The 21529-nt window shown below is 37.9% G+C and overlaps 1 protein-coding gene across 2 annotated transcripts in view; it reads right to left on the bottom strand.

Annotated features, from left to right (window-relative positions):
- Wdr35 (WD repeat domain 35) overlaps positions 1-21529 on the bottom strand; it is a 136325-nt gene that overhangs the window by 92639 nt on the left and 22157 nt on the right. The window contains exons 7-12 of one of the 2 annotated variants that reach the window (XM_045150728.1): positions 14469-14634; positions 13847-13992; positions 9586-9711; positions 6098-6283; positions 1876-1908; positions 1487-1547 (exon numbers count right to left, since the gene is read on the bottom strand). In XM_045150728.1, coding sequence (XP_045006663.1) covers positions 1487-1547; positions 1876-1908; positions 6098-6283; positions 9586-9711; positions 13847-13992; positions 14469-14634 — 718 coding nt within the window. The remainder of the gene's footprint in view (positions 1-1486; positions 1548-1875; positions 1909-6097; positions 6284-9585; positions 9712-13846; positions 13993-14468; positions 14635-21529) is intronic. The other variant, XM_045150729.1, reaches the window with a different exon arrangement.

The raw sequence follows: 21529 nt of genomic DNA, 5'->3' as shown, positions 1-21529 counted from the left end.
AATAATGTGTGTGTGTGCATGTGCACGTAGGTGTTCATGTGTGTGTGAGTAGGTGCATGTGTGCATAAAAAGCCCAGAGGTTGATGTTTAACATCTAGCTCAATCATTCACCTTAATTTATGACATGGGTTCTCTCACTTGAGCCCAGAGTTCACTGACTTTGTAAGTCTAGTTAGCTAGAGATCCCCTGTCCCTGCCTCTGGAGGGCTGAGTGTACAGGCACCCACCCATCCAGCATTTACATGTGGGTGAGAGACCCAAACTTAGGTCCTCATGCTTGCACAGCAAGCTCTTTGCCAGCTGAGCCATCTCCCGAACCCCAAGAATATAACACTTCTTTAAAAAGACTTGTAGCTAACAAGTATGGTATTGTAAGAGTTTTAACATGAAATTTTTCTATTTAAAGAAGTGTGTGTAAATATGCATATATATGTATATAAATATATAAACATTCCTATGTAACAATGAATGTAAGACAGGAAGTTAAAATGTTTCAGTATATCAAAGTAAGTGAGTTACAAAAGCCCTAAGCACTTAGTATAGTCTTTGAGGCCAAAACATATTTCTCATATCAGCTTGTAGCACCCAAGACCTCAGCAAAATGCAAACATTTAGAAGGCAACATTAACACTTGATTGTAAAAACAAAACGTGTAATCTGGAAACAATAAATGACTAGTTCATGGGTCAGAAAATAGTTCAATGGATTTTCAATTTTTCAGACTGAATTGTTTTTATCATACTATTTCCAACATAGTACTTTACACTTTACAAGACTTTACTATAGGAAGTTATAACAAAATAGAATACAATATTTGTTATATTTTTAACAAACTTCTTAGAATAAGACTCAGAACTTTTTTAGCATTATTTTTCATTTCTATTAGATAGAGGGAAGGGTAAAACTAAAAGCAAATGTCTTAAAAACAGAGAAGGTAGATTCTTTAAGGGTGTTCCTATTAATAGACTGGTTTCATTAGGAAACTCTGGAAAAGGCAAACTTACTTTACAAGCAGCTAAAGTATTTTTATGAAAGAAAGGTATTTACAAGCAGTTTATTAATAATAAAAGTGATTTAGGAGCAAAATTCTTTCTATAATGCTATTTATTGGATACTAGTAATTATGTTGCATGCCAATTTCTTTCCAATTATTTTCTTATGTAGACAAATGATGGCAATATAACAGTTATTAAATATTATGGAATTTAGACACAATAACCTTATAATTTATTGAAGGATGCTTTTGAGAATGAAATGAGGCACTGATAATTCTGCCATGAAAACAGGTATCAGCTGGTACAACTGGCAACCAGAAAGTATGGCCAACCTTACTTTAGAGAATGTGATTCTAATTAGTACCACTATGAGGATTTTCTAAATAGTGTTACCTTTATAGCCATATCATTCTGAATGCTCCAAGTCTCATCTAATTAGTGTTATAAACAATACCTAATTGGAAAGAACACAAATATTAGCATTTCCTTACCAATATCAATGTATTTGGGATCCAAGGGTGTGCCAATTGAATTGCAAAGAACTAGCACGAACTATGAGCAAATAAAAGAGTATCAGAACACTTGTTTGTGAATGATGAAGAAATACAATTTTATACATCATGCTCAACTTTTTCAAGTATCACTAACTGGGGAATAACTGACAAACTGTGAGGGACAAAACATAACAGATATAACAAGATCATCTACAGCATTAAATTAGTTAAAATTAAACCAAGGCTGGTTTCTCAACATGGAACCCTATGGTTTTGGGAAAACACTTACAAAATACAAGAACACTGGCTACTTTATACTTCTGAACTCAAAACTCATTTTTACCCTCTATCCAGCAATATAATTAAGAGCTAATACAATTTGTTACCATTGTACCAAATGTCTCCATTTCATTCTCCTCCTTTGAAGCAATATATAAATGGTGTGAGAAATTCAGAAAAATTCAGTTAATTGAGGAAAAAAAAAATGGGTCATGTACAAATCAGTGACTACTATTAGGAAAAGAACCAAGTATAATGTATACTTTATTTCACATTGTTCTAAATTAATAATTCCATTTTTATTAGTATTTACTGAACTTTTTACTATTCTACTTAACAATACTACTCTACTTAAATGTTTCCCTAACAAGAACAATTTCAAATCAATTCTCTGTGTGCTTTATACATACTTTTTCTAGCATCTCAACTAAAACTTGCTTAATTAATTACATAAATATAAACTAAATGACAAAATATTTTACCTTGTGCTACTTAAAATAAGCTTATTTACTGCCTCAAAATAATACAAATAAATTGTTTTTAACTTATCTTTCATGCTAATCAGTTATGCATGTTATAAATTTCAAGAATCAAATAAACTTACAGGACTTATTAAACTGGCAATCTAACCATTTCCTACACCTTTTAACCCATCCTTCTAGTATTTATCTCCACAAATCTAAGTAACATGGTTTTTATTTTGTTTGGGGTTCTTTTGGAGTGGTCAGGGTCTCACAGTATAACTCAGAGACTATGAAGCTCTGGCTGGCTTTGAACTTGTGATAGTCCTTCTGCCCTCAACTTTTCCTTTTAATCTAATGATGTACCTATTGCTTTCTAGAAAGATATGCACTTAGTTTTTTCCATCCCCTTTCCCACCCCCTGCCACACACAAGCACATGCCCATCCTTCCATCTTCCTACTTTTAACATAATTTTGCCAACCAGAAATTTAAGGTTGGATTTGTGTGCTACACTTCAGTTAAGAGCTTCTTCAAAGTCAACCATCAGCAATCACACCACTTTACCAGTAATGCTGCTCTCAGCCAATCAAGGCATTCAGCGGCACAAACTTCACCGTGGGGACCAGTGCTCCTGTTTTTTTTCCCTTTTCTTGGTTTCTTCCTCATTTTAGTGGACTCTACCATGAAATAACTCCCTAAGGATAGGGAATCTTGGGAGAAAATTTTTGGTGACCTTAAATCTGAAAAAAAAATCTGTACTCCATTCTCACATTTAATTCTAGATGGTATATCATTTCCCTTCAGAATTTTGAATACAAATCTCCAAAGTATTGCTGTTGACAAGTGGAATGCTATTATGACCTCTTGTCTGTGAAATCTGCTTTTCCTATCTGAAAGGCTGTGAGATTTCTTTTTAATCCCGAGTGCTCTGAAATTTCACTGTTTACTGTCTTGATGTAGAAGTACTTTTATTCACTTCAGCTAGTTCCTTCCAATCTAGAACCTCTGGTAAATTTGCTTAGTTTTTTTTTTTTTTTCCCCAGATTTATCCCGCTCTATTCTACCTGTTCACATTTTAAGTTCAAGTATTCAAATGTTAAATTTCCAGGGCCAGTATGTTTTATCACTACTTCCCATATTTTTCCCTTAATTAGCGTTCTCTTCCACCTTATTGCCTAACCCTTAAGCCAAACTTATTGCAGCTACCATATTTGAAATTTCCAAAAACTTTCTTTCTACAGTATTCCTTCCCTTCTTATTTTATGGATGGAAACCTCTTAACTGTCTGTGGATTGCAGAGATGATCCTACTGAAATGGTGTTTTTCAAATCCTTCCTGCCCTGTCTCTGCTTCCTACAAGTTCTTTCTACTTGTTTTTGTTTGGCGTCTGTCTGCAAAACTGGATGCTTCTCCAAGGAGACTCCTTATCTGTCTGCTGTTTAAGAGTGGGTAAAGCCATTTGGAACCTACTTATCCATTAAAGGGCTGCACTGACCTGTGTTCTTAGTGAGAAGTGATCTGATGGGGCAGGGCTCTTTTTTGGGACAACCAGCATAGCTCAGAGGTCTTTTTCTCCTGAGCTGATCAGACTTTCCAGGGGAGACACTCTCAAACTGCTATGTCAAAGCTGGAAGACTGGTTGTCACTATTCTGAGAACCAAGCAGGAAAAGAGCAGGAGTAGGTAGTGCCTGGTGGTTACACTAACTAGTAATCTTTTTGTAAAACTGCCTAGTTTCAGCTCTGCTCAGTGTCCTTCACTACAGAAGATCCTTTCCATGGTCTCTGGGAACTAACCCTCAGTCTTATTAGATGGTATGAAGGACATATGAAGAGCTAGGAAAGGAGACTGAGGAATCTGCTTCATGATTTTTTTTCTTTCCTGTGTCATTTCCAATACTCTTAAACTGTTTGTATGTTTAGTTCTCTCTCCCATTCAGCACCCTCGAGTCTAAAGCTTCTTCAATATTCTGTAATCAGATGCCTCTAGACATCTTTCCACAAATGGCTTATGGAATTAACCTCTAACCCATCCCTTTTCCAACCTCCAGAACTTTGTTGCTACTTCATCTCCTTTTCTGATCCCCATTGGCCTGTGTTTCTCTAAAAACTGTATTTATTAAGTTTAAGTGCATTTGGGAGAGACCAAAGGGGAATGTGGCTGTTAACAGCCCCCTTTAACTAAAAACTATACCTTTAACTATAGCATGGCCGAAGATGTTGGTAGTCCTCGTTTGATATATTTGCCTTCCTCTGCAAATACTTAAATTGTTAACACACTTAAATATATATATATTATTTATAATCTTTTTTTATGATATGAGATGATGTTTTTTAAAGCAACATAACCCTAGATGAGAATAAATTTTTCAATGTCAAATACTACCCAAACATTTATAATTTCCTCAGTATTTCTGCTAGACATCTGGATATTCATTTTTTGCTTATGGAATTTTGAGTTGGAAAGGATTGTGGTTTTGTTTTTGTTTGGGGGTTTTTGTTTGTTTGTTCATTTTATATTTGTTTGGTTTTTGTTTTTTCAAGGTAGAGTTTCACTCTAGCCCAGGTTGACCTGGAATTCACTATGTATTCTCAGGCTGGCCTTGAACTCACAGTGATCCTACCTTTGCCTCTCATGTGCTGGAATGAAAGGTGTATGCCACCACTCCCAGCTGATTATGGTATTTTTTATTTGCATGTGTGTGTTTTATGCACATGGGCATGCCTATGTGCACTAATGCGTGCAGATGACACAGGAAGGCAACAGGTATCCTTCTCTACTGCTCTTCTTTCTGCTTATTTCCCTGAGACAGCCTCTCTCACTAAACCTGGAGCTCATCATTTTCAGTTAAACTGACAGACCAGCTAGCTCCCTGTGATCCTCCTGTCTCTGCCCCTCATCACAACTGGGGTTACTGTTGGACCAGGTTCACTTTTTTGTTTTGTTCTATTTTGTTTTTGAGATAGGGCCTCACTCTAGCTCAGGCTGACTTGGAATCCATTATGTAGTCTCAGGGTGGTATCAAATTCATGGTAATCCTCCTATCTCTGCCTCCAGAGGGCTGGGATTAAGGGTGTGTGCCACCACACTCAGTTTAGGTTTGCCCTTTTATGTGGGTGCTAGGGACTGAACTCAGGTCCTCATACTTGCTTGGCAAGTGTGCCTGTTTATTGAGCCATTTTCTCAGCCCCAGATTATGACATTTATAAATATATTTCACAGACAAATGCTTCACTACAGAATCAGTTAACATCTATCAATGACTGGATGGTAAGAAAAAGAGAGTCAGGAAATACAGATTGGAGTTTCACAGGTGTTTATGTTTGGTTGGTTTGGTTTGGTTTGGTTTTTCCAAAGTAGGGTCTCACTCTAGCCCAGGGTGACCTGGAATTCACTATGTAGTCTCAGGGTGACCTCAAACTCTCGGCGATCCTCCTACCTCTGCCTCCTGCATGCTGGGATTAAAGGTGTATGCCACCATGCCTGGCGTCACATTTTTTAAACCAGGTCAACAGACATGCTGTATAGAAGAGCCCATGTTCTGCTATCCTTGCCAGTGCATCCTGGCCATGCTTAAGAGGCTGTCAACTGTAAAGATATCAAAAGTGGGCTGGAGAGATGGCTTAGTGGTTAAGCGCTTGCCTATGAAGCCTAAGGACCCTGGTTCAAGGCTCGATTCCCCAGGACCCACGTTAGCCATATGCACAAGGGGGCGCACGCATCTGGAGTTCGTTTGCAGGGGCTGAAAGCCCTGGCACGCCCATTCTCTGTCTCTCTCTCTCTCCCTCTACCTCCTTCTCTCTCTGTCTGTCACTCTCAAATAAATAAAGAAAAAAAAATTTTAAAAAAGATATCAAAAGTACTGACCTGAGAGTGACTGTCATCAGCTTTGGTAGCCAAAATGCAGAAATCACCACAGGTGGTGATAGAAATGAGACTCTTCACATATTTAACATATTTCTCATTATTTTTCGTGTCCCAAAAGACAACACAGTACTCAGGACGATCAGGTCTGGTATATGCATAAACCACAGTGTTTGAGCAATAGCCCCACTAAGGAGGAGGGGGTAAAAGGAACAAACAGAAAGAAAGATGAGAAAGGAAAGAAAAAGGAATACAAACTACTTAGCTTGGCGAGGAAAAATATCACGTTACTTTATCTTTATTCTAGAAATATTACAGATAGAAGTTTGATCAATGTTCACAACCATTTCCTTTAGGAGAGAAGATAGGACTGAACCTTCAACTTAACACCTTTTTTTCACTAACAAAAACATCTAAAAGTCATAATAATAAAGACTCTTTAAAAACAAATAATATGCTGCAAAATAAACTTAGTTAATGTAACTTCCCTTGATTTGTAAAATTTAAGCTTCAATGGTGAAAATTTTCAACAGTTAATAATACCTACTGGGGAGAGTAGAGCTAGGATAATCAATCACTGTCAAAAGTTTAAGTTCAGGGTCCTCAAGCCAAAATTCAAAAATAAACACTATGCCTTTTTCTTTTATACATTTTTCATAGAATTTTTATAGATAAACCTCATACATGGCTTATTTAAAACCAACAAAAGCAACATACAGACCCTTCCATCTTTATCACAGGGATAACCATATATAAAAACTGAGCTGTAACTATTTGGGTTTATTTCTACATCACATTGTTCACTCATCTAAAACTTATACATTTTAACTTTCCCTCCTCTTTAACATCACAGCATATTTATGTTACTAAGTACTCACTGCCAACATTTTGTTTGTATTTACTATTCAAAGCCAAGGCATGTTAAGCTTCTTATATGCTATTCTCTAAGTAAACTTTGGCCTTAAAAGTTTTAGATTTATAGGGTTGAAGAGATGGCTTAGCAGTTAAGGTGTTTGTCTGCAAAGCCAAAGGACCCAGGTTCAACTCCCCAGGACCCATGTAAGCCAGATGAACAAGGGGATGCACACATGTGGAGTTTGTATGCAGTGGCTGGTGGCCCTGGCATGCCCATCCTCTCTCCTCCACCCCTCTCTTTCTCTCTACCTGCCTATTTCTGTATATCTCTCTCTCTCTCAAATAAATAAAAATAATTTTTTAAAAATTTAGATTTATAGAAAAGCTGTAAAGATACAGTTCCCAAATACTCCTCTAACCATCTTCCCCTATTGTTAACATCTTACCATAGCACAATGTCACAACTAAGAAACCAACATCACTATTAATTTACTTCAATTAATTAAGCTCCATACTTGATTTGGATCATATTAACTTTTCCCTAATGTCCTTTTTCTATCCCAGAATCTAATTGGGTTACATCATGTCCTACTGTCATATCTCCTAGACTCCTTGGGCTATGATGGTTTCTTAGTCTCCCTGCTTTTGATGAGCTTGGCAGAGAAGAGTACAAAACAGGTTTGGGAGAGTGCCCATAAATTTAGGTCTGTCTGATGATTTTCTCATGTTTAGATGAGATTATTGGCTTTCAGATAAGGACACAGAAGTGAAATGTTCTCATCAGGTCATAATGGAGGTCAATGATCACCACAGGACATTACTGATTGTGTGTCTGAAATGCTGGGTTTCCGGGCTGCAGAGATGGCTTAGCGGTTAAGCGCTTGCCTGTGAAGCCTAAGGACCCAGGTTCAAGGCTCGGTTCCCCAGGTCCCATGTTAGCCAGATGCACAATGGGGCGCACGCGTCTGGAGTTCGTTTGAAGAGGCTGGAAGCCCTGGCGCGCCCATTCTCTCTCTCTCCCTCTATCTGTCTTTCTCTCTGTGTCTGTTGCTCTCAAATAAATAAATAAAATAAAATAAAAAATAAAAAAAAAAGAAATGCTGGGTTTCCAAGACAATTTGGTTCTTGCTGGGATTCTCCACTGAGAAGCTACCTTCTTTTTCCTCTCTAGGAAGATGGGAGACTCCATTTCATATCCTGAAGGGGGCAGTACGGAAGCTGGAACATTTCTATAAGGAAAGTCTATTTCTTTTCTTCCATCTGTTTCCTTTCCTAAAGAAGCTGTATTTACTCACACACGTTTATGATTTAGGTCAAAACAGGTTACTACAACATTTGTTTGACCATAGGGAACTCTTCCCAGTTATCTGCCATGTTCCACTGATATACTTTCATCCTTTTGCCTCAAGACACTTCCTTACTGTCTACACTGCAAGATGTTTCTAGGCTTATCCTGGATTTTACCTGCACTGGTCCTAGAATTAGCTATTTCTCCAAGGTGTTTTGCCATTTAAGAATTAAATACAGAGCTGAAGAGATGGCTTAGCAGTTAAGGTGCTTGCCTGTAAAGCCTAAGGACCCATGTTTGACTCTCCAGGTCCCATGTAAGCCAGATGCAAGGTGACACAAGTGTGCAAGGTTGCACATGCACATCAGGTGGCACATGTGTTTCAAGTTTATTTACAGTGGCCAGAGGCCCTGTCACACCAATTTTCTCTTTCTCTCTCAGTCTCACTCATGCTCTCTCACATAAAAAAAAAGAAATACATTTTTTTTTTTTCTCTTCTGAAGTGGTAGAGACCAAACCCAGAGCCTTTTCATGGTTTCTACCACTAAACTACATTCCCAGCCCTTGGTTTTTTGAGACATGGTCTTACTACACAGCCAAAGATGCCCACCTTAACCTTCTGGTAGCAAGGATTATGAGTATGGTGACTATGCCTAGCTTCCACAGACTTTTCATAATAAATACTGCATCAGATCAGTCTCAGAGCTCATTTGAATCAAATATTAAGTTTAAAATGTAATTGTGTGATGTCATATGGATATCACCTGTTGTCCATAAGGTAAAATATGGTGTTGCTTATTCTCACTTTCCTCCTCTGATCTATTCTCTGTTCTTCTCTACTTGCTCTAAGTCTGGTGGGAATTTCCAAGGGCTCCAATCACATGCACTGCTCCTTTCCTGTGTGGCTTCTGTTGGGTCTGACCACTAGAAGGTGACCTCGATCCCTCCCTGCCAGGCAGCTGGCAGTGAGTTGCCCTAGAACAGCCCTGGTTCCCACAGTTTCCTGCAACATTATTCCCTTACTTGCCCCTTGAATCCAGGGCTGGTGATGACATCTATTTTACAAGGTCCAAATGTTTGCTCTCTCTGCTTTGCTGTCCCTTTACCCCAATTTATACCTCTGTAACAAGCCCTTCAGTTACTCCTGTGAGTGGGCCATCTGTTTCCTGCTGTGACCTGACTCCTAGAGCTATTTTAATAACTACACAAGTATTCTAGGAAAGTTTGATATTTACTAGTTTTAAGGTCTTCATGCACAAAAGCTCCCTTTCTCCTACTTTCCTTTTTAAAATCTATGAATATAACAAGTCTTTGTTTAATAAAAACACTTTATAACAGTTCCTAATACCTTATAATCAGGTCGAATATTTGCAAAATATATATAGCAGTCAACAGCTAGTGCAATTTTCAGTCCACCTCCTTCCCAAGATATTGCACACATGTGCTTTCCAGGAACTTTCAACGTACCTAGATTCTGGAAAAAAAAATTGTATTGAAATTTTAATCTAAAGTAACACAATGAACAAATTACCACCAAACACCTAATCAAGATCAAAAGTGGTATGAAAACTATTTTATGGAACATTACTTATCTTTTTAAAGTGTTTTCTTTTTCTTATTAAGAAAAACAACCACATGATAGAAGAAATTTACAAACTATACCTATAAATTTGGTATCAAATTTTATCAAATATATGACAGCATAAATTGAGATATATTTCCTTTTATGTATAACTATGAAAAAGCACACGCTACTATTGAAAATGGGACAACTTTGATTTCAAGACAACATCCCAATTTTACAGCTATAAAAATTCTGTCTAAAATGTTTGGTTGAAGCCTCACAACACATAACTATGTGTGCTGACTCATAAAGGAGCTTCTGCACCATCAAACCTTACGCCCATACGCCCATATGCTGCTAGCACTTCCTCCTGAATTCATCTCCCCACTATCCCTTCCTCTGACAGTTCCTTGTCCTGGAATACTCTTCTTCAACCTTCAAGTACAACTCAACTAGTGCTCCTCAATGAACTTCTCTTCTTCCCTTCTCTGGGAGTTCACATACTTTGACTCCCAGTTCCTTCAAAGACTAACTTCCTCATAGTCACTTTTATTTTCCTATCACTTAAGAGAATACTTGGAAAGCAAATATTCAATAGTTGTGCATTAAGTAAATAAATGTATTATACATGTAAACTGATGCTTCATATAAAAGGTATTGTAGTGGTTATTAAGTAAATGAGTGAATACAAGCACTTTCTTTTAATGTAGCCTTAAATACAAACTTTTTTTTTGGTTTTTCTAGGTAGGCCAAGATGACCTGAAATTCACTATATAGTCTCAGGGTGGCCTCAAACTCACACAATCCTCCTATCTCTGACTCCCAAGTGCTGGGATTAAAAGTATGTGCCACCATGCCTAGTTTAAATACATTTTTAATCCACAGTTTTCATTTAACAGGGCAATATAAATCCCAAGATTATCAATTAATTGCACTGGCATCCCTTGTTCTTAAGCAGATATGCTATGGAGTCAAATTTAATGTTTTGAAGGTCTGTCCCTTCCAGGATTGATACTGAATTTTAACTGCCATTTTAACTATTTAATGGTGGCACTTTTAATGCATTATGAAAGGGTGCATTGAGGGCCCTCATGTTTTTCTTCAAGACCATCACCAGAAATGGGACTTCTTGGCCTCCAAAGCCAATAACCTTGTGAAATGGAGAGGGGACTCTAAACAGAGTTTAGATTCTGATTTGTTAATTACTGGGAACCTTAAAAACTCTGCTTTACTTTTTTTAAATTTTTTTTTGGTTTATTTTTATTTATTTATTTGAGAGTGACAGACAGAGAAAGAGGCAGAGAGAGAGAGAGAGAATGGGTGTGCCAGGGCTTCCAGCCACTGCAGACGAATTCCAGATGTGTGTGCCCCCTTGTGCATATGGCTAACGTGGGTCCTGGGGAATCAAGCCTTGAACCGGGGTCCTTAAGCTTCATAGGCAAGCACTTAACCGCTAAGCCATCTCTCCAGCCCATCTGCTTTACTTTTTTTATTAGCTTTTACACCTATCAGAAACACCATCTCCCCACCATATTACAGCTAGCACCTCTTTACTACAGCTCCTTTCACAGGGTAACTTTGTGGTACTGAATCAAAAGATTAGATGACACTCTTTTTATCCAACAGAAATGATCAAAATACATCAAAATATTAATATTAAAACAATAGGTATAGGTTTTGTACAGTCAAAATATGTATTATTGCAGTCTATGGTGAACTCATAAAAACGAATAGGAACCCAGGCATGGTGGTTCATGCCTTTAATCATAGCACTTGGGAGGCTGAATTAAGAAGATTGCCACATGGGGTGTGGTGGTGCACACCTTTAATCCCAGCACTCAAAAGGCAGTTAGGAGGATCACCATGAGTTCAAAGCTACCCTGAAACTATATAGTTAATTCCAGGTCATCCTGGACAAGAGTGAGACCCTACCTCGAAAAACCAAAAAGAAAAAGAGAAGAGGGTTGCCATGAGTGAAAGCTACTGATTGAGTTTCAGGTCAGCCTGGGCTACAGGGATCTCAGTTCTGCCTCAAAAATGAAACAACTGAACTGAAGAAATGGTTCAGTAGTTAAAGGCTTGACTGTCTAGGTTCAGTTCCACAGTACCCACATAAAGCTAGATGCACAACATGGTACATGCATGTGGAGTTCATTTTCAGCAGCAAGAGGCCCTGGCATGCCCACTGTCTCTCTGTCTCTTTCCTTGCAAATAAATAAAAATATTTTTAAAAATTAAACAACAACATAAAAACAGGGTATCCAAGGGAAGAAAATATAGTAAAGGGTTAGAAAATAAGATAATTACAAAATAAAGTTAAGCATAATAGTTAGCTCATTTTCTAACTTCTTTAAATTTATAGTATATTCATCTTCTTAGTTGAGTGTTCCAATGCAACTTCAGGAAAGTCTCTCTAAAACTTCAATTTATTAATACCATTGAGAATGACAATCCATGAATTTATGGAAACAATGCTGGCAGTATATATAGTGTCACTTAAGACTGATTATTACTACAGGTTTTCTTAAAATAATTATCTCTTGCCAATAAACTAAAACTCTTAGAAGTTTGGAGGAAGGGCAGCTAAATATATACTTAATATCCAAGGACACTTAGAGTGCCACATTAAAAACCAAAAAATTGAGCTAGAGAGATGGCTCAGCAGTTAAAAGTTGTTTGTTTCCAAAGCCGGAAGTCCTGGTTTCAATTCCCCTGTATATGCGTAGAGCCAGATGCATAGAATGGCACATGTATCTCAAGTTCATATGCAGTAGGAAGAGTCCCTGGCACACCTATACTTTCTCCTTTTTCCCCCTCTCTCCTTCCGTGTCTGTCAAATAAATAATGTTTAAAAAAAAATTTTGTCCATTTTTATTTATTTATTTGAGAGTGACAGAAAGAGAAAGAGGCAGAGAGAGAGAGAGAGAGAGAGAGAGAGAATGGGCACACCAGAACTTCCAGCCACTGCAAATGAACTCCAGATGCGTGCACCCCTTGCACATCTGGCTAATGTGGGTCCTAGAGAATCGAGCCTTGAACCAGGTCCTTAGGCTTCACAGGCAAGCGCTTAACCGCTAAGCCATCTCTCCAGCCCAAATAAATAATTTTTTATCATTTATTTATTTTATTTATTTGAGAGTGACAGGGAGAGAAAAAACGGGTGTATCAGGGCCTTTAGCCACTGCAAATTCCAGATGTATGTGCCACCTTGTGCATTTGGCTTATATGGGTTTTGGGGACTTGAAACTTGGTCCTTTGGCTTTGCAGGCAAGCACCTTAACTGCTAAGCAATCTCTCCAGCCCAAATAAATACTTTTTTAAAAAAATAGAAAACTGAACTTGAAATAAGTATACAACACTAATAAATGACTCAAAAGCTAGTACTTGGGCTGGAGACGTGGCTTAGCAGTTATGGTGCTTGCCTATGAAGCCTAAGGACCCAGGCTTGATTCCCCAATACCCACATAACCCAGATACACAAGGTGATGCAGGTATCTGGAGTTCATTTGCAGTGGCTAGAGGCCCTGGTGTACCCATTCTCATTCTCTCTCTCTCTCCAATAAATACATAAATAAAAATCTTTTTTAAAAAAAAAAAAGCCAGGAGTGAAAAGAAGCATGTGTTTATTAGGATCACAAAGAAATTATTCTAAACCAATATTCCATTGTGCTTTCTTATGTCAAATTTCTGGGTTTCTAAATATAAAGATTAAATAACAAATTCTAGGTTAAAGTATAATGAAGGCTTTTATTATACAACATTATAGAGACATATTTGGTTAAGAAAATGTTCATCATCCCTAATCATCAGGGAAATACAAATTAAAATAACTATGAGATTCCACTTTACCCCAGTAAGGATAGCAAACATTAAAAAATCAAATGAAAGTAAATGCTAGCGAGGATGTGGAGAAATAGAAACCCTCATCCACTGTTGGGAGGAATGTAAGATGGTAAAAGCAAATATAACAAACTTACATTTTCCTTTTCTTTCCCCCCTACTGACTGCTGATCTTCCTTTAAATGGGAAAACATCATACATTTACCTCACCAAATGGAGTGTAAAACTGAACAATGTTGACATCTTTATCCTGGGTGACTTCTTTCTGGGATCCTGCTACTGCTAACACACTGCCAATGTGATTCCACTGGATACTTACTGCATTCATGCCAGTGTCAATCAAAACCGGGTCTAGTCAGAACAAACAAAAAGAAAAAAGAAAAAAAGTACCACCTGTGGTAACATACTTAGCCTAGAGTATAACCCAGTGGAAATAGGACCATTATGCAGTATGCTCATATGGTAAAGTTCATAATAATAAAAAAATTAAAAATAAAAAAGCAAAGAGGGGTAGTAGAGAGATGATATAAGCAACCATGATGACCTGAGTTCAGATCCCTCGAACCCACATAAGGCCAGACATAGTGGTGAGCATTTGTAATCCCAGCCCTCCTACAGTAAGATAGGAAGTAGAAGCAGAATTCCTTACAGATGCAGAGGTGGAAAACGAGAGAACCTGCCTTAAACCTGCCTTAAACAAAGTGGAACATGAGGATCAGTAGCTGAGGTTGTCCTCTGATGATCTCACATGGGCATGGCACACATGCATACGTACACACACAAACTCACCCACCCAAAAATAAAAAAAAAAAGCAAGGATTTCTTACTTTGGTCATTCTCATGTCTCATTATTTGGCACCTCCCATTGTCAAAGCAAATGGCAAGGCAGGGGCAATCAGGTTCCACATAGCCTTCTGTGCCATGGTACCAATGAATCCCAGCAATGCTAATGGCTCCAGTGACATTCACTAAACAATTCAGTTTCATTTTCATCTACAGAGAATAAATTAGGTTGGGTTTAGTAATTACACTTTTAAACAGAGCAATATGAAGAACAATGGAAATAAAAAGTTAAACATCTGGCTGTGATTTTCAAACTTCACCATGTACCAGTTTATCAATCCTGGACAAAGCCATCCCTTACCTCTCTCGATTTTCTCCATAGGTAAAATGAAGATTAAAAACACACTCACAGAGGCCTGGGGAGATGACTCAGTGGTTAAAGGCAAACTTGCAAAGCCCCACTGGCCAAGGTTTGATTCCCCAGTACCACATAAAACAAGATGTGCTCTACCAGAGACCCTGCCCCTACCACATGTGCAAATAAACAAATAAAATTAAAACAAAAGCCAAATCACACTCACAGTGCTTGTAATATGAGTCAATAGATAAAATGCTTGCTGTGCAAGTGCAGGACAGAGTTCAGCTGGGCAGGCCTGGTGGCCCACCTGTAATCCCACCCTTGGGAGACTGAAATTGGGGCTCTCTGGGGCAAGTTGGCTAGCTAGACTAGCTGAGCTGTATCAGCAAGCCCTGGGTTCAAGTGAGAGACCATCTCAGTAATAAAATGGAGAGAAATCAAAGAGGACACCCAACATCGACCTTAGTCCTTTGTGCACATGGGCATGTATACATGCCCGCACACATGGAAATATACATAGACACACAGAAGCAAAAACTTTAAAAACGCAAAACTAATTCACAGATCTACATGTGGCAATGCATGCTTACATCCATCCTAGTACTCTGGAAGCTGAGGCAAGAAGACATGTTTGAGGCCAGTCCAAGCCACAAAGCCAGTTCAAGGACAGTATGAGCAACATATCAACCTAGTCTCAAAGAAATATAGTAAAATAAAACTACACATGCCTACTCTAGTTTCTCTTTAGCTCATATAAATATTTCACCTAAAATTACACTCACAGTCAGGGTTTTAAGGAGACTCAAATGACAACAGGCATATGAAAATACTTTGAATATAACTGGCAATTACCAGCTATGGTGGGACATGCCTGTTCAAAGACAGTTTGGGCTATATAACAAGATCATGTCTCCAAAACCAAACAAACAAAAATCTACCTATTACTTCCACCAGCAAATACAATTACAAAATGTCCTAATCCTTGCTACAAACAGAACTGCCCTATCAGCAGATCAGAAATTCATCATGGCTGTATCTCTCAAAACCAGAACTCTAATCATGCCACCTGAGCCTACGCTATTTTACCTTGGTTCTAGACATTGTCTTTTTTGCTACAAAAATATCCTTTAATATCTGCATATAAACCTTGGCTTCTAGCATGGAATACACATTCTACTAATTCTCCATGTGCTTCAATACAATCATCTTGCCCCATTCAGCTTCAGGAAAGCAGAACTCAAAGCTACACTCTTAATATTAATTTGTCTCTTTAAAAAATGTTTTTTTTAATTTTTGGTTTTTTGGGGGTTTTGTGGGGTTTTGTTTTTTTGGTTTTTTGTTTGTTTGTTTGGTTGGTTGGTTTTTGGGGGGGGTTTTAGAGGTAGGGTCTCACTCTAGTCCAGGCTGACCTGGAATTCACTATGGAGTCTCAGAGTTGCCTCGAACTCACAGCAATCCTCTTACTTCTGCCTCCCGAGTGCTGGGATTAAAGGCGTGCACCACCACGCCTGGAAATTTTTTTAAACTTTTAAATAACTAAAAAAATGTACTAAGAACTTCTGGTTAAGATGGCAGTGTAGGAACCACACGAAAGCAACCTAGGAGAGAAAAAGAAAAAAAAAAACAGCAAAATACACTGCTCTACTAAAAGGTGAAGGTGTATAAGAAATTAACAACCACAGCAGAGAAGTAGGAGAGACCCAGAGATTCCTAGAGACCACAGAAGCAGGCAGAAGCAGCTCCAGCAGCAGCAGTACAAGGTCTGCACAGGCACAGGAAAAGCCAGGTGAAGAGATTTCCCACTCACACCAGCCTCCTTGCAAACTCAAGAAACTTGAAGGGGAGGTCAGACCAGCACAGTGGCTCGTAAGGAAGAGGATTATGAGGACCAGCAGAACTTCAGTAACCATCCACAGCCTCCCCCCACCTCACCACCACCACCAGTACAAGTGCCAGAAAGCACCAGACACCTGGGGAAGGGAGTTCACCTACACAGCACCCAGCACAGGTGATCAGAGCAGCAAACCACCAATCCAGCCAGCCTACCTGAGCAAACAGCACAGCAAAAAAGGGACCCACGCAGGTGCACAGCATAATTGAGACCAAAGCCATTCCAAAAGATAACGGGATTACACCAGGTCAGGACCCACCAAATAAGCCTGCTATATAAACTTGCATTGGAAGTGCTCACGGCACCTTCCACGTCAGGGTAAATTATATGTGAAATCTGATAGATGGACGGATTTGCCATTCTCCAATAAGCTATATTTAGGGCTTGTCATTTGTTGCTTCCTGATTTATAGGGCCTTTGTCTCCTCTTCTGTCGTTCACTGGAGTAGGGTCTCATTTGGTCACAAACCGACCTTGGAACAAACTACAGACCATAAATCTCAGCCTCCTAGTTGACAGGATTAAGGGTGTGGGGCAACACAAGTCCTTAGGGACTGTGACTTTGTTGGAGGATCTTTTTGTCATAATACCTACTCTTGCATAAATACTCTGTGGTGTTTTTCATTGACTATGTACATTGTTTAGTTAAATTTTAGAATTGGCCTATATTTTCTTCCACCCAGCCTACATATACTCTCCTAGAAGACAAACCCAACATCCAGGGTCACTTTTGTGGTTATTCTGAGAGTCTTAAGAAGATATGTAACATCAGATTGATTGATATATCTACTCATACTGGAGATAATTAGAAAACCCAAACATTAAATTAATCCAAGATGCAAAACCCTCTACATTATAATACAAGGGAAAAAAAAAGCAAGACAATATAAATTCACAAAATGACCTTTAGTAAGACTGATTTAGAGGAAATACCTGAGAAAGATTTCAAAAGAACAATTATAAACATGCTCAAAGATGACACAGGAAACTAATTTAATGAAATAAAGAGGTCAATATAAAACATGAATAAGGAAATAGAAATTATACAGAAAAATGAGTCAGGAATGCTAGAAATGAAAAACCTCACCAGTAGAATGGATGAAGGAGAGAAAAGAATATCTAAACTAGAAGACCAGGTGGCACATCTAATACAGTCCAACAAAGAAAAAGACAAGGCTGGAGAGGTGGCTTAATGGTTAAGAGCTTGCCTGTGAAGCCTAAGGATGCCAGTTCGAGGCTTGATTCCCCAGGACCCACGTTAGCCAGATGCACAAGGGGGCGCATGCATCTGGAGTTCGTTTGCAGTGGCTGGTGGCCCTGGCATGCCCATTCTCTCCCCCGCCCTTTCTGTCTGTCACTCTCAAATAAATAAATAAAATAAACAACAAAAAAAGAGAAAGACAAACTATGAATGGGAATTTCTGGATATTCAGGACACTATAAAAAGATCAAACATAAGAATTCCGGGTATTGCCAGGCATGATGGCACACACCTTTAATCCCAGCACTCAGGAGGCAGAGGTAGGTAGATTGCCGTGAATTCAAGGCCATCCTGAGAGTTCATAGTGAATTCCAGGTCACCCTGGACTAGAGTGGGACTCTACCTTGAAAAAACAAAAAAAAAATAAATAAATAAAAAGAATTCTGAGTATAGTAGGAAAAAAAAGAATTTCACTTCCAAGGCATAGTGGGTGTTTTCAACAAAATCATAGAAGAAAACTTGCTCCAAATTGGAAAAGAGTTGCCAGTGGAGATACAGGAAGCCTTTAGAACAACAGACAAAACCTGGAAAGAACCTCTTTTCACCATATTATAATTAAACTACCAAACACACAAACCAAAGAAAATATATTGAAAACAGTTGAGAGGAAAATTGAGTCACATACAAAGATGAGCCCATCAGGATTACAGCAGATTACTCAACACAAACTTTAAAAGGCTTGGAATGATGTATTCCAAGTTCTGAAAGATGACAACTGTCAACCAAAGTTACTTTTTCCTGCAAAGCTATCCATTCAAACAGATGGGGAAATAAGGACATTCCACAACAAAAGCAGGCTAAAGGAATATTTGAAGACAAAACCAGCTCTACAGATATTTGAAAGGATCCTCCATGCTGAAGACAAAGAAAAGTACACATACAAGGAACCTGGAAAAAAAATAAATAAAAAGTATACTCAAATACAAGTTAATACAAGAGAACAATAGTAAAACTGGAAGAACTACAAAACAAGAAAAATAGCAAAAAAAAAATATACACCTTTTAACAATAACTCCTAATATCAATGGCCTCAATACACCAACCAAAAGGCATAGGTTTGCAAACTGGTTTAAAGCAGGATCCTTCAATTAGTTGCCTCCAAGAAATGCACCTTTCTACAAAGGATGGACACTATCTTATGGTGAAAGGTTGGAAAACGGTGTTTCAAACAAATGGGCCTAGAAAACAAGCAGGGGTCGCTATCCTAATTTCTGATAGGGTAGATTTCAGACCAACATGAGTTAGGAAAGACAAGGACAATAACTTTATATTAATTAAAGGAACACTCCAACAGGAGGACATTACAATCCTAAATATAGATGTAACTAACATGGGGCTTCCAATTTCACCAAACAATCACTATTAAAACTAAGGTCACAGGTAACACCAAACACAGTTGTAGAAGGTGACTTCAATACCCCACTCTCATCAACTGACAGGTCATCCCAGCAAAAAAACAAACAGAGAGGCACCTGGATTAAACAAGGTCTTGGAACAAATGGACCTAACAGATATATACAAGACATTTCATCCAAATAGTGCACAATACACATTCTTTTCAGCAGCACATAGAACATTCTCTAAAATAGACCATATATTAATTAGGACACAAAGCAAATTTAACAAATACAGGAAAATAGAAACAATTCCTTTTACTCTATCTGATCACAATAGGATCAAACTACAAATCAATAGTAAGAAAAGCTACAGCACATACAGAAAATCATGGAAACCAAACAATACATTACTAAATGAAGAAAGGGTCAATGAAGAAATAAAGAAAAATCAAAAAATTCATAGAATCAAATTAGATGAGAACACAACATATCAAAACCTTTGGGACACAATGAAGGCAGTCCTAAAAGGTAAATTTATTCCTTTAAGTGTCTATAGTAAGAAATTAGAGGGCTGGAGGGATGGCTTAGTGGTTAAGCACTTGCCTGTGAAGCCTGAGGACCCCAGTTTGAGGCTCGATTCCCCAGGACCCACGTTAGCCAGATGTACAAGGGGGTGCACACATCTAGAGTTTGTTTGCAGTGGCATAAGTATACAACTTAATGTTTCACCTCAAGGCATTAGAAAAAGAAGAACAAAGCAAACCAAAAATGAGTAGACAGGAAGGAATAATAAAGATAAGGGGAGAAACTAATGAAATAGAAACAAAAAAGAAAAAAAAAAGAATCAATGATATTAAGAGCTGGTTCTTTGAAAGGATAAACAAGATTGATAAACCCTCAGCAAATCTGACCAAAACAAAGAGAGAAGAGACACAAATTAATAAAATTAGAGATGAAAAAGGCACCATAACAACAGATACCAGAGAAATTCAAAAAAATCATAGGGACATAGTCTAAGAACATATACTCTACTACATTTGAAAATATGAAAGAAATGATATCCTTAATTTATGTGATCTGCCAAAATCTAATCAAGATGAGATTAGCTACTTAAATAGACCTATAACAAGTATGGAGATCCAAGCAGTTATTAAAAAAAAAAATCTCCCAAATAAAAAAAAGTCCAGGTCCAGATGGATTCACTGCTGAATTATACCAGACCTTCAGGGAAGAACTAACATCAATGCTTCTCAAACTTTTCCATAAACTACAAAAGGAAGGAATCCTACCCAACTCCTATGAAGCCAGCATCACCCTGATACCAAAACCAGACAAAGACAAAACAAAAAAAGAAAATTATAGACCAATCTCTCTCATGAACATAGATGCCAAATTTCCCAACAAAATATTGGCAAACAGAATGCAAGAATATAGCAGAAAGATCATTCACCCCGACCAAGTAGGCTTTGGACTGAAGGACAAAGATCACATGATCATCTCATTAGATGGAGAGAAAGCATTTGGCAAAATCCAACATCCCTTTATGATAAAAGTCCTACAGAGATTGGGAATAGAAGGAACATATATCTCAACATAACAAAGGCTATGACAAACCTACAGCCAACATAATACTAAATGGAGAAAAACTTGAAGCTTTTCCACTAAAATCAGGAATAAGACAAGGGTGCACATTGTCCCCACTTTTATTTAACATAGTACTGGAAGTCTTAGCCATAGTAATAAGGCAAAAGACACACATCAAAGGGATACAAATTGGAAAGAAAGAGATCAAGTTATCATTATTTGCAGATGATATGATTCTATACATAAAGGACCCTAAAGATTCTACCAGCAAACTAGTAGAGCTGATGAACACCTATAGCCATGTAGCAGAATACAAAATAAACACACAGATCAGTAGCCTTCACATATGCTAACAACAAATACACAGAGGATGAAATCACTGCCATTCACAACCGCATCAAAATAAATAAATAAATAAATAAATAAATAAATAAATAAATAAATAAAAGTACTATAGAATAAACCTAACCAAGGATGTGATGGATCTCTACAATGAAAACCTTTAAAACACTCAAGTGAGAAGTTGCAGAAGACAATAGGAAATGGAAAGACAACCCTTGTTCTTGGATTAGAAGAATCAATATTGTGAAAATGGCAATCTTACCAAAAGCAATCTACACATTTAATGCAATCCCCATCAAAATTCCAATGGCATTCTTCACAGAAATAGAACAA

The sequence above is a fragment of the Jaculus jaculus genome, chromosome 5, assembly GCF_020740685.1.
Source record: "Jaculus jaculus isolate mJacJac1 chromosome 5, mJacJac1.mat.Y.cur, whole genome shotgun sequence".
NCBI classification, from domain to species: domain Eukaryota; kingdom Metazoa; phylum Chordata; class Mammalia; order Rodentia; family Dipodidae; genus Jaculus; species Jaculus jaculus.
The sequence above is the reverse complement of the archived record's forward strand: the minus strand, read 5'-3'. Positions and strand labels throughout refer to the sequence as shown.